This window comes from Chlorocebus sabaeus, chromosome 3 (genome assembly GCF_047675955.1).
Source record: "Chlorocebus sabaeus isolate Y175 chromosome 3, mChlSab1.0.hap1, whole genome shotgun sequence".
Lineage (NCBI taxonomy): Eukaryota > Metazoa > Chordata > Mammalia > Primates > Cercopithecidae > Chlorocebus > Chlorocebus sabaeus.
Window position 1 is genome coordinate 20,328,092 of NC_132906.1, and position 13,709 is coordinate 20,341,800.

Here is a 13,709-nt window from a genome sequence, read left to right on the forward strand (position 1 = left end):
CATTTGGAGCTAACAAGAGGACAACCAAAAAACTTCAAAAACAAAAACAAAAACTGAAAATGAGATGTTCATAGAAGGCTTTGAAAAGCTTCAGTGTATGCCTAGGAATCTGGAAGGCCATGCATATATTCAGGAAAATCCTGAGAAGGACCTAATCTCTCACCTTCAGCTAACCTTGAGGGTCCACACAAGCAGAAAGAAAAGGTTGAGACACAATTGTAAGCTACCTATGGAGCACTAAAACCATGCCCAACTTGCACACACAGACTCTCAGCAAAAGCCAAGAGACCTACTGATTCAACGCATTAAAGAAATCTCTGTCCAAACATTAGCTGACCACTAAGCTAACAAGACAGGACAAAGAATGCAGACTTTAAGGAAATAGAGTAGGAACATCACTAAACAAAAAGCAGCATCACAAAGAGCAACCACAAAGCCTGGGAAGGAGAGATTATACTATTTAAAATGTCTACTTTCAATAAGAACAAAATTATAAGAAATAAAGAAATAGGAGAGTATGGCTCATACGTACAAAAAAAAAAGGAGTCAATAAAAACTATCTCAGAGTATGCCAAACATTTGACTAAGTAGAAAAACACTTTAAATCAACTATCATAAATACATTCAAAGAATTAAAAGAAATCATGTCTAAAGAAGTAAAGTATAACAATAATGTCTCATGAAACAGAGTACCAATAAAGAGAAATTATAAAACAAGATCCATATAAAAATTCTGAACTTGAAAACTCTGATAAAATTAACCAGAGGGGCTCAACAACAGATGTGAGGAGGCAGAGGAAAGAATCAGCAAACTTGAAGATTAGTCAATTGAGATAATCCAATCTAAGGAACAGAAAGAAGAAATTACAAAGAAAAATGAAGTGATTCTCACAGACTTGTAGGGCACCATCAAATCTATCAAATATAATGGGAGTCCTACAAGGAGAGAGAGAAAAGGGAATAAAAAAAAATAATGAAAAATAATAGCCAAAATCTTGCCAACTTTGATGAAAAACATTAATTTGCACATCCCATCCAAGAAGCTCAACAAACTCAAAACAGGGTAAATTCAAAGAAATCTATGCTTAGATACACCCACAGTCAAACTATCAAAAAGTTGAAGAGAGAATCTTGATAGCAGAGAAAAACTGATTCATCATATAAAAAGGATCCTTGCTAAGATTGATAACTGACTGCTTTTCAAAAACTAGGAAGTCCACAAACAGTAAGAAGACATATTCAAAGTGCTGAAAAAAAAACTGTAGACCGAGAATTCTATTTCCAATAAAATTATCCTTCAAAATACACAGGAGAAATGAAGACATTTCCAAATTGAAAAAAAAAAAAAAAGTGGTAATTCACCACTAGCAGACCTGCCATATAGAAGATACTTTCTAAAGGGAATCTTTCCTGTAAGCTGAAATGAAAGCACACTAGACAGTAACTCAAATCCACATGAAGAAATAAAGATTATCAGTAAAGGGAACTACATAGAAAAAATAATAATGACAATGTAAGCATATTTTTGTTTCTAACTCTTTTCTTCTGCCTGATTTTAAAAACTTCATAAAGCAATAATTATAAAACTGTGCTGATAAACTTTCAATGTATAAAGATATAATTTGTGTAACAATAATAACACAAAGGAGGTGGAAGGAACAGAGCTACATTGGAGTAGTTTATATACTATTGAAACTAAGTTACCATTAATCTAAACAAGATTGTTTTAGGTTAAAGAGTTAATTACAATCCCCAGGATGACCACTAATAAAATAATTCAAAAAAAAAAACCAGTGGGCCAGAGTGTAAAGGACAGATTGCAGAGGCATTTAGAGGGTAGAGTCAATGGAACCTTGGGATAGATTAAAGTGAGATATTCTCCCTAGACACACCTGTGTACTTCCTAGAAAAATCCAGTTTTAGCAAAAAAACGCCATTAAAACAATTTATCCAGATCCCGCCCATCCTCATAATCTAATCACCCTTGATATCTGATCAGAGTCCTCATCTTCTACCATCCCCCAGGTGATGTCTGATCACCCCAGCCTGTCATCAGCAAGAATTCTGTTAGGTTGGCTTAGCCAGAATCTCCCTTAACCCTGACATTTCCTCTTAATAATTTTCTATCCACCAACTCCCACACCATTCCTTGGCTATAAATTACCACTTGCCCATGCTGCATTGGGAGTTGAGCCTGATCTCTCTCCCCGACTCCAAGACTCATAGTGACAGTCCTGAATAAAGTCTTCCTTACCCAGCTTTAACAATATCATTGATTTATTTTTTCTTTAACAGAGCACATAGTCTAGTGGAAGAATCTGAAGAGTGAACAAAAAGCTATTCTGTATCATGACCAATGACTGGAACAAAGAATAGGAGAGGAGAGTGGCATGAGATGAGGCTAAGACTAGATCAAGAAATTAATAGCTAAGGATGGACCTTTGTTCCCAAAATACTAAAAACTCATTTAAAGAATTTTGAGAAAAGAAGTGACATGATTTTGGGCAAATAATCATTGTAAGTCATTAGGGAAATGCAAATCAGAACCACAACGAGATGTCACTTCACATGTCTGATGATGGCTGTAATAAAAAAGACAAACAATAACAAGCATTAGTGAGGATGTGGAAAAACTAGAATCCTCACACATTGCTTGTTAGAATGTAACATGGTTTAGGTGATTTGAAAACCATATTGGTGGTCAGGCGCAGTGGCTCACGCCAGTAAACCCAGCACTTTGGGAGGCTGAGGTGGGCGGATCACCTGAGAACAGGAGTTTCAGACCAGCCTGATCAACGTGGTGAAACCCCATCTCTACCAAAAATACAAAAATTGCTGGGCGTGGTAGCCTGCACCTATGGTCCCAGCTACTGGAGAGGTTAAGGGCCTGGTGGTTGAACCTGGGAGGGGGAGTTTGCAGTGAGCCGACATTGCGCCACTGCACCTCAGCCTGGGCCACAGAGTGAGACCCTGTCTCAAAAAAAAAAAAATCACTTTGGCAATTCCTTGAAATGTTAAACATAGAGTTACCATGTGACCTAGCAATTTCTCTTCTAGGTAAAACCCAAGAAAGTTGAAAATGTGTCCATATAAAAACTTGTATGTGGATGCTTGGAGTGGCATTATTCACAATAGTCGCAAAGTGGAAACAATCTAAATGTCCATTGACTGATGAAGCGATGAGCAAAATGTGAAATATCCACACAATGGAATATAATTTAGCCATAAAAAGCAATGAACTACAGCATCAATAAACCTTGAAAACATTATGCTAAGTAAGATACAATGGCTACATATTATATGATCCCATTTATATAAAATGTCCAAAATAGACAAATCTATAGAAACAGAAAGTATATTAGTGATTGCTAAAGGCTGGGAGGGTGGCGGGGGAGAGAGAAGAAAGAAAATGGGAAATGACTATTAATGAGTATAATGCGTCTTCATGGAGCGATGAAAATGTTAGAAAATAAATAGTATGGTTGCACAACTCTGAATAAACTAAAATTACTGAATTGTACAATATAGAAAGGTGAATGTTATGGTATATGAATTATATCTCAACAAAGCTGTTATAAACCAAAAACCATGATGAGTTACTTTTTCACACCTAGTAGACTGAGTAAGATTAAAAAGACTGTCGACAAGGATGTAGAACATCACTGTCGGTCAAAGGTAAAATGGTACAACTGCTTTGGAGAATTCTTCGGCAGTGTGTTAAAAAGTTAAACAGGCATCTATAGTATGACATATCAATTCAACTCCTAGTTTCCTTACTCAAAGAGTTATACCTGATGTAAATGACGAGTTGATGGGTACTGATGAGTAGATGGGTGCAGCACACCAACATGGCACATGTATACATATGTAACAAACCTGCACATTGTGCACATGTACCCTAGAACTTAAAGTATAATTTTAAAAAAAAACTGATAACTACGAGAATTGTATAGGAATGTTCACAGCAGGCTTAAAATGAAAGCCATCCAAATGTCTATCAATAGGAGAATGGATAAACAAACTGTGGTATCTTTACACAATGGAACATTATTCAGGAATTAAAAACAAACTGATAGGTACAGCAACATAGATGAATCTCAAATTAATGCTCTTTATGAGAAAAAAATACATACACACATATAACCATACCATGTGATTCTATTTATATATAGCTAAAGAATAAGCAAAACTAATCTACCATCATTAAAAAAAATTTTTTTAAATAAAAAAAAAAAAGAACAGTGATTTCTAGGGCAGGGTAAAGGGGTAGGAACACAAGAGAACATTCGGGATGATTAATGTAATACTGGTGGTTATACAGGTTTATAAAATCGTCAAAACCAACCAAAATAAATACTTAAGATCTGTGCATCTGTTCACAATAGCAAAGACTTGGAATCAACCCAAATGCCCATCAATGATAGACTGGATAAAGAAAATGTGGCACATATACATCATGGAATACTATGCAGCCATAAAAAATGATGAGTTCATGTCCTTTGCAGGGACATGGATGAAACTAGAAACCACCATTCTCAGAAAACTAACCCAGGAACAGGAAACCAAACACCGCATGTTCTCACTCATAATTGGGAGTTGAACAATGAGAATGCATGGACACAGGGAGGGGAACATCACACACTGGAGCCTGTCAGGGAGTGGCAATCTAGGGGAGGAATAGCATTAGGAGAAATACCTAATGTAGATGACAGATTGATGCGTGCAGCAAACCACCATGGCACGTGTATACCTATGTAACAAACCTGCACGTACTGCATATGTATCCCGGAGCTTAAATTAAAAAAAAAAAAAAAAAGTTCTGTGCATTATACGTAAATCTTATTCCAGGTAAAAAAGAAACAGTAGGATATGAGAAAAATAAATGTTTCTACTGTTTTAAATACTCCAGAACAAAAATCAGTTAAAAGAAGATTGGCATAATATGATAAATGTTTGGATGATAAAAACATTAGGTTTATACTATTCTCTCTAGCTTTATGCAACTCTGAGAATTCCCATAATGAAAAGTTAAAAGTTATTCATTCACATATTAATAAATATTTCTTACTGTAGTTCTGTGGCACAAGTTCTGGATTCTTAGGAATTTTCAATTTGTAGGATACATCTCCAATATTAACTGTATCACCTAAAAAGAGAATTTAAAAACAGAAGAATTATAAGAGACAAATGAGAAAACCATAGACTATGCTACAATGCTTGTCCTGACCTACAGGGAGGGATGTTACAGAAATGTACTACACAGCTGTCTATATGTCAAGCGCTATGCTCTAAAACTTCTATTCAAAGTATATATGTATAAAGGAGAAGTGAGGCATCAGTGAAATTCACATTTTAAATGCTATGTTAGCAAACAAACAAAAATCATGATAAAATACATCAACAAGCTTTATTTCATGAATAGCAACATTAATTAATATAAGCAAAAACAATACAGAAGAATGCATTTTTTAAGATCATTCAAAGCATCCATAGAGTAAAATACTTTTTTTTTTTTTAATTGAGACGGAGTCTGGCTCTGTCGCCCAGGCTGGGGTGCAGTAGCGCAATCTCAGCTCACTACAAGCTCTGCCTCCTGGGTTCACACCATTCTCCCGCCTCAGCCCCCCAAGTAGCTGGGATTATAGACACCCGCCACCACACCCGGCTAATTTTTTGTATTTTTAGTAGAGACAGGGTTTCATCATGTTAGCCAGGATGGTCTCCTGATCTCGTGATCTGCCCACCACGGCCTCCCAAAGTGCTACGGTTACAGGCGTGAGCCACCACACCTGGCCTTTTTTTTTTTTTTTTTTTTTTTTTTTTTGAGACGGAGTCTTGCTCAGTCGCCCAGGCTGGAGTGCAGTGGCCCGATCTCGGCTCACTGCAAGCTCCGCCTCCCGGGTTCACGCCATTCTCCTGCCTCAGCCCGCCAAGTAGCTGGGATTATAGACACCCACCACCACACCCGGCTAATTATTTGTATTTTTAGCAGAGACAGGGTTTCATCATGTTAGCCAGGATGGTCTCGATCTCCTGATCTCATGATCTTCCCGCCACGGCCTCCCAAAGTGCTAGGATTACAGGCGTGAGCCACCGCACCTGGCCTTTTTTTTTTTTTTTAAGACGGACTCTCATTCTGCCGCCCAGGCTGGAGTGCAGTGATGTGATCTTGGCTCACTGCAACTTCTGCCTACTGGGTTCAAGTGATTCTCCTGCCTCAGCCTCCCAAGTAGCTGGGATTACAGGCATGTGCCACCGCACCCGGCTAATTTTTGTATTTTTAGTAGAGATGAGGTTTCCCCATGTCGGCCAGGCTGGTCTCAAACTTCTGACCTCAAGTGATCCGCCCACCTAGGCCTCCCAGAGTGCCAGAATTACAGGCGTGAGCTTCCACCCCCAGCCCATAGAGGGTTATCTTTAACACACATCCTGAACCTTTTTATATATATTCATACACCCTCATTTTCACTACATACAATTTCCAATTATTCAGCAACATATCCTTAAACTTCAATATTTCTAAGTACATAAAAGGAATAAAGCCTCAATGGCATAAATGCCAAGAACTGGCCAGGTAGTGGATCACAATGGAAATTGGACTCATTGGGAAACAGGGTGGTGATCAATGAGTCACATCTGCTACAGACAAAGGGGAAAAGTTATGACATTCATATGGACCAGGCATCTGCCACCCCTGCCGTAAACACTGATGTTCTTGGCCATCTTCTGTTACCACCCTATACTTTCATCAGTCATTTAATCCACATCAATGTCCCAACTCTGACCTCTATACAACCTTTTTTTTTCCAGTTAAGGGTACTCTTCAAACACCATATACAACTAACTCTTTAATGTCTATTTTGGCTCAGATCTCTCTCCTGAGTTTCATACCTGCCAGTAGCCTACTGGACACTTTACCTAGATATTCCAGAGACAACTCAACAAACATACAGAAATAGAATTCTATGTTGTCCGTTGTGTGCGCCCAACCACCTCTAACCAGATCCACCTCTTGTATTCCTATCTTGGTGACTAACACTTTATCTCCTCAGCCTAGAAGGCCTTCCACATCTCTCTCACACCACTTGCCCTCTACACAACTACTCCTGAATTATCTTCATCTCCCCATTGAACCTTCCCGAACTTTTCCTCTAGCACAAATTGATCACTCCATTCGTCCTTCTGCTAGCACAGGCTCTGACTTATGCTTTTGTAATGGAAATACAAATTCAAGGAGATAAGAGACATTTTCTAACAATTAAAGAAAAGCTTTTTATCTACTTCCAAAATAGAGATAGGATATTCTATTTCCACTAAATACTGAATATTTAGTACACTCAGAATTTGTACTAAATTGCTAGAATATTCTGTTTCCGCTTAAAAGATACACTTGGAATTTATAATATTTTTTCTTTTAAATGCCAATATTTACAACACACTGGAAATGTCATCCTTTGCAACCATTTAAACTTACCAGGAAAACTTTAGCTATCAACCTAAAAATGTTCAAAGGGATACATATTTTTAAAATCCTCCTAACAGATAAATAAGAAAAAGTTTTGAAGATTACTGTTTAGTCTACAAGACTCTTTTTTTCTTGGTACAAGGCCTAAGTTTTAATCATCATTTTATCCGCAGTACCTGAAACCTAACAGATATTCAATGAATGTTTGGCAAATGAATAATTATAATTTTAAATTAAATATTTTCTTAGGTATTGTTTTTAAGCTCTAATGATTTTCTCTTTTGAGAACATCCCACCTACTAATGTGCTTATAAGTCAAGCCATTTGTAATGGTTTATTTAAGTGAGATAGTTTAAATACTTTCTAAAGGGGAATAAGAATACTCATAAGACAACAGGTAACATAATTTAGGCAAAAGAAGCTAATGTATGCCTTTCTTCAAGTAAACTGTGGGTTTACTTGAACTAGACTCAAATACTACTGAAGTGCCTATAGTGCCTGAACCTTGTTGGATTTCTGATTGGTTCAGTTCATAGGGGCTGTTAAGAAGTACACTTCGGTCTTTATTATTCGCCTGAGAATCTTCACAATGGCCCTTCTGGTGCACCATATCCTCTCAAGTCTTAAATGTTTGTATGCAGCCAGTCATTGAGCATTCAATGGTCTCACTTTGACCAGAACAGCAAGAACAGAAAGAATTATTCAACTGATGTGACATCATGGCTTGTAAATTCCATAGTGAGACCAAGTAAGTCCATTAAGTTGGTGACAAAGAGTAGCAACAACGCCCAAAGTTTTGGTGAATCTCTCAAAATTAAGAAGCTAACCAAAAGGGGCAAATTGTTAAATTAAACCAAATTTGCTCTAAGGATGCCTCCATACTTGCAGTCCTTATGTAATGAATTGCAACATAACTTTGTATGTAAATTAACTGAAACCAGAACTTAGGAGTATACTTTGGTAACAAATAGATGAGTCTTAGCCAATCTGAGCGGCTGAGCTTTGGTCAACCACAGGCTGCCAACTGATGAGACCATGTTCAAGTAAGGCAAACACTGAGTTATAGCCAAGTAAGCTGTTTCTGTACCTTACTTCCATTTTCTGTCCATAAATGCTGCCTGCTCACGTTGCAGAATGGAGCTCTCTGAGCTTATTTTGGTTCTGAGGACTGCCCAATTCACAAATTGTTCTGTGCTTAAATTTTGTTAAGTTTAGTGAGTCTAAAGTTTCTAACAGTAGCTTTGACAAAGAAGTTGGTTTCATGAGGGTTTTTCAACAGCGGCACTATGAACATTTTAGGCCGGATAATTTTTTGTTGTGAGGGGCTGTCCTGTGTGTCATGGACTGTTTAGCAGCATCACTGGCCTCTATCCACTAGATGCCAGTAGCACCCCTCCCTCCTGGTTCTGACAACCAAAAAGAAACATCTCCAGACATTGCCAAATGTCCCCGATGGGGGGAAATCACCTTGGGTTGAGAACTACTGGGTTAGTGCCATCATTTTTATAAATACTAAACTTAGACCCAAGAGAAAACTAAATATATCAGCAATTCCCACACTAGTCTATGGGCCCCTAACCCGGATCTGCCTAATGATTTATAAGCTTACCATTGTTCTGAGCCTTTCTGTTAAATTCTTGAATATACAATGGGGTCAGAATATCCTCAGGGTCAAAATAACCTGCTGCAGGTTCAAAGTAGTTAATAATTTCCCCAAGGTTCAATACCTGATAAACACAAAGCTTAGACCAAAACCATAGTATAGTTCTTTCCTCTTTACACTGTATCTCTCAGTTGAAGCACAGTTCTATATTTTCCCTCCTCAAAGTTGTTACTATCTAATCCTATTGTAGCCCAAGGATATAATGTTAAAATAACAAAAATTCATGTAGATGGATGTTTATTGCATTGTTTATATATTTTAGACAATGTGAATGTCCAAGAATGAGATATTAATAAAATAAATTATATGGACAAACATATAAACTTAGTAACTATTTTAAACAATCATGTACAATAGTTATTACCATGTTAATATGTTCACAATAATGGATGTAATAATTATAAAGCATACATGGTCCCATTTCTTTAAAAAAACATGTATCTGTAAAAATATATATTATCCAGGCACAGTGGCTCACATCTGTAATCTCAGCACTTTGGGAGGCAAAGGTAGGCAGATCACTTGAGGTCAGGAGTTCGAGACCAGCCTGGCCAACATGGTGAAACCCCATCTCTACCAAATATACAAAAATTAGCTGGGGTGGTTCATATGGTTTGCCTGTGTCCCCACCCAAATCTTATCTTGAATTGTAGCTCCCATAATCCCCGTGTCATGGGAGGAACCCAGTGGGAGGTAATTGAATCACGGGGGCAGGCTTTTCCTGTGCTGTTCTGTTTTCCTGTGTTTTCCTGTAGTGAATAAGTCTCATGAGGTCTGATGGTTTTATAAAGAGGAGTTGCCGTACACAAGCTCTTTCTCCTCCTTCGCCTTCCACCATAATTGTGAGGCCTCCCCAGCCATGTGAAACCATGTGAGCCCATGAAACCTTTTTTTCTTCATAAATTACCCAGTCTCTGGCATGTCCTTATAGCAGTATGAGAACAGACTAATACAGTGGTGCACACCTGTAGTCCCAGCTACTTGGGAGGCTGAGGCAGGAGAATCACTCAAACCCAGGAGGTGGAGGTTGCAGTGAACCAAGACCACGCCACTGCACTCCAGCCTGGGTGACAGAGCAAGACTCCATCTCAAAAATAAATAAATAAATAATTACACATATATATGTAATCTGATAGGATTAATGCTAAAAAGTTGATAATTATAAATTTGGGTGGGAGGATTATGTTTTAGGGAATTTGTGTTTATCACTCTTCTACAATAAACATAGATGGCTGTGTAAAAGTATTTTAGAGTATTTCTATAAACAAATTTACTTCATATACAACAGTCATAAAGAAAAAACTGTGAATCCCTTTAATAATAATGGTGTTAAAGGAGAGCACCAAAATGTCATGATATATTTATACAGTTATGTTTCTAGGTTTATCATTTGATCTATAGTATATTTGAATGCATTTAAGATCTGAGTCCCACTGAAACAACTTGCTTGGCTCCATCTGTAAAAACACTACAATAATCTCTATTGAAAACTCTCTGCAGTAGATATCCTTGTTAACCTTGTTAACCTCTTTGCTCTTAAAAACCAAGAGACAGTAATTTTAATGGAAGTATAAAGAGATATAAAGAATTTATAATTATAGATACTTATACTATCTGACAGCAAAGGATAAAAAGCAGTGGGTTTGGGTTGAGTTTATTTGTTTGTTTTGTTTTTAATATAAGTGACCTATTTTCTGTCTGCTTATCAGGCTTAACAAAGGTCCTCTCTTGAGAGCAAACAAGGCAATTCCAGCCTCTCCAGCTCCTTCTCTGTATGAACTTTCACATAATAAGCCACTGAATGCTTATTAGGTACAAAGTGTGGGCAAGCACCAAAGGAATACATAGAAAAATAAAACAAATACTCCAGGAGAAATAACATCAGTATATAACTTAAATCTATTATTTATGAACTTTATTTTTTTTTTCAAACTATTAGGAAACAATGTCAGTTACACAGAGAGGAGATAACCAGTTAATGGTCACATGTATGAATGCAGCTGAGAGCATCTTCCCAACATAAGATGTAATCCATTATGGCCTATTGCTATTTGTAGTTTTACACTTGTCCGTATATGAGCTCTGATTCAAAATGGGACACTCCCATCCTGATGGCCTTACTCTCAGGCCTCAGAGTAGTCGAAAGTGTGCTGTCCAATTTACCTGGCTCACAATTGCTCTTACTTGAGTCCAGATCTCTGGTGGGTTCGCAGCTTCATTCAGCCACAGTACTCACACTTGCAAAATATACTTCTTGTGGTCTGATCCTGCCAGAGTGAATGACTGATTTAAAGAAGGTAATATGTTCTCTGTAATATGTCCATGACTCTCACATTTGAAGCAAAGCCTATACTTGATTTGCTGGCTATAACAAAATTTAAGAACATTTACAACTAATCTACCAATATGTATATAATACAGACTTTAAAAACTCACACTCATATATGTTTCTGATGTTTTTACAATCAACGTGTATTATCCATCTACAAAGAACAATTGTTTTTTAAAAGTTCAGGTCAATTCAGTCTGCTAAATCTGCCTACCCAGATAGTCTGGACAGTCCTGAATCTAAAAAAAACTTGGTTTCATGTCTTCTAGAGAAAGGTAAGGAAACAGAATAATTCTCAAATAGCTAAAACTGTACATACTGAAAATAAAAAAGCTAACTTTTATTGAGCATTAATATGTGCTACAGATTAGATTAATTAATAAATCCTCACAACAACCATAATAGATATATTCTTCTTATCCTTTTACAGTTAAGAAAACTGGAACACAAAGTTAAGTAATCTACCCTCAACGACCCATGGTTAGATAGTGCATAAGTGGATTCCAACCCAGACTGCTTAACTCCAAAACCCAACCTATAGTTTATGCTACACTTCCACCTTTGACCTCTGCCTTCTAGGGCAAAGGAGCAAAAAACAAAGAACACACAAAAAAGTTAAAAAGCAAATGAATAAACAGCCTAGAAGTGAGAATAATTGAGAAAAAGCAAAAAAAAAAAAAAAAAGCAAAATTTGAAATTGCAACACTATGGTGGGGGGTGGGGGGGTGTATGTCTTGAATGAATTAAATGAAATGCATGGGACCTAAATATGCTTTTTTTTTTTTTTTTGAGATGGAGTCTTGTTCTGTCGCCCAGGCTGGAGTGCAGTGGCGCCATTCTTCTGCCTCAGCCTCCCGAGTAGCTGGGATTACAGGTGCCCGCCACCACGCCCGGCTAATTTTTTTGTATTTGTTTTTACTAGAGACGGGGTTTTACCGTGTTAGCCAAGATGGTCTCGATCTCCTGACCCCGTGATCCGCCCGCCTCGGCCTCCCAAAGTGCTGGGATTACAGGCGTGAGCCACCGCGCCCGGCCCATATGCTCATTTCTTAGCAAGGAAAACTGAGGGTTGGGGAAGAATGCAAGAGGACAACGAAACCTACAATTTCACAGTGAAAACCTGTTATTCCAGGCAGCACTGACATTGACAAAATCTTGTCTAGAATCACCACCATTCAAGGGTAGCAACAACAGGCATCCTTTCCTTAACCATCACAGTAACTCTAACTCCACGAACACCCAAGAAAAAGAATTCCTAAAACCAGCTCAAGTAGAGCCAGAAAATACTGAGCCTAGAAATCAAAGCACGTGATTCTAGCATAGTCATTAGTGTGTGTTCTCCAGCGAATCACTTTTCCCTTCTGGGTTTCAATTACCTCAACTGTAGAGGCAAGTGTTTTAACTAAATTAAGGTGTAACTGTCAGCTCTAAGAATTATGTGAGACTTTAAAGAAAACTCCTGTAAAACTTGGAAATGCTCCGGGATGCATTTAAAACACCGTGAACTATGGGTTCTTTGGCGAGAATGTTCCCTTCTAAGCCGCCCCAAGCCCTGGCTAGACCATGACACAGACTGGTTTCCAAGCCCTTGAGGCTTAGAAAGCAAGGTCAAATCCAGCTTTCAATAATTCCATAGGGCTGAGGCATTAACCTCTACGAGTATTATAATCTAAGTCAGAATTCTGGGGGTAAAGGCAGCGGCAGGGGAAGGAGAAATCACTATTATAGGTCATCAGAATCCTTAGTCCAGACCCCTCCGGTTGCAGAATGAGGCACAGAGAGTGCGAGCGCCTTGCGCCACGTTACACAGCAGTTAGCGCCGAGGGCGGGACTAGAACCTCGATCTTTGAGCTCCCCGATCGGCAAACGGTCCTTCCAAGTGCAGCGAAGCAACAGAGAGGAGGGGCGACGGCGCGCGGGGGCCCGGCACGGAGCGCAGGGGCACCAGGGAGGGCAGGGGCGCACCCCGAGTTACCTGTGTCGGCCCCCGAGCCGGCGTGCACCAGTCTGACCTCTGGCCGCTGCCTGTCGCCACCCGGCCTGCGCTGCACCACCTGCCGCAGAAGCAGCCGCATGCGCCGCGAGGCCGGGCCGCCGTGGCCTCCGGGTGCCCCGAGGAGTAGGAGCCGGGATTGCATGGGGCCGGGGGCGCTGCCGGGGACAGCGAGGGGGCCCGGGGGTCGAGGTGCGTCCCGGGCAGGCAGCGTGAGGCAGCGCAGAGAAGCGGACAGGAAGCGGCACCTAGCCGAGTC

The 13,709-nt window shown here is 39.0% G+C and overlaps 1 protein-coding gene across 2 annotated transcripts in view; it reads right to left on the reverse strand.

The window, feature by feature from the left end:
• Positions 1–13,707, reverse strand: part of VWA8 (von Willebrand factor A domain containing 8) — a 381,976-nt gene extending 368,269 nt beyond the window's left edge. For both annotated transcript variants that reach the window (XM_007960236.3, XM_073013736.1), the window contains exons 1-2: positions 13,433–13,707; positions 5,069–5,146 (exon numbers count right to left, since the gene is read on the reverse strand). In XM_007960236.3, coding sequence (XP_007958427.3) covers positions 5,069–5,146; positions 13,433–13,595 — 241 coding nt within the window. In that variant the 5' untranslated portion in view covers positions 13,596–13,707. The remainder of the gene's footprint in view (positions 1–5,068; positions 5,147–13,432) is intronic.
• Positions 13,708–13,709: the final 2 nt, after the last annotated feature.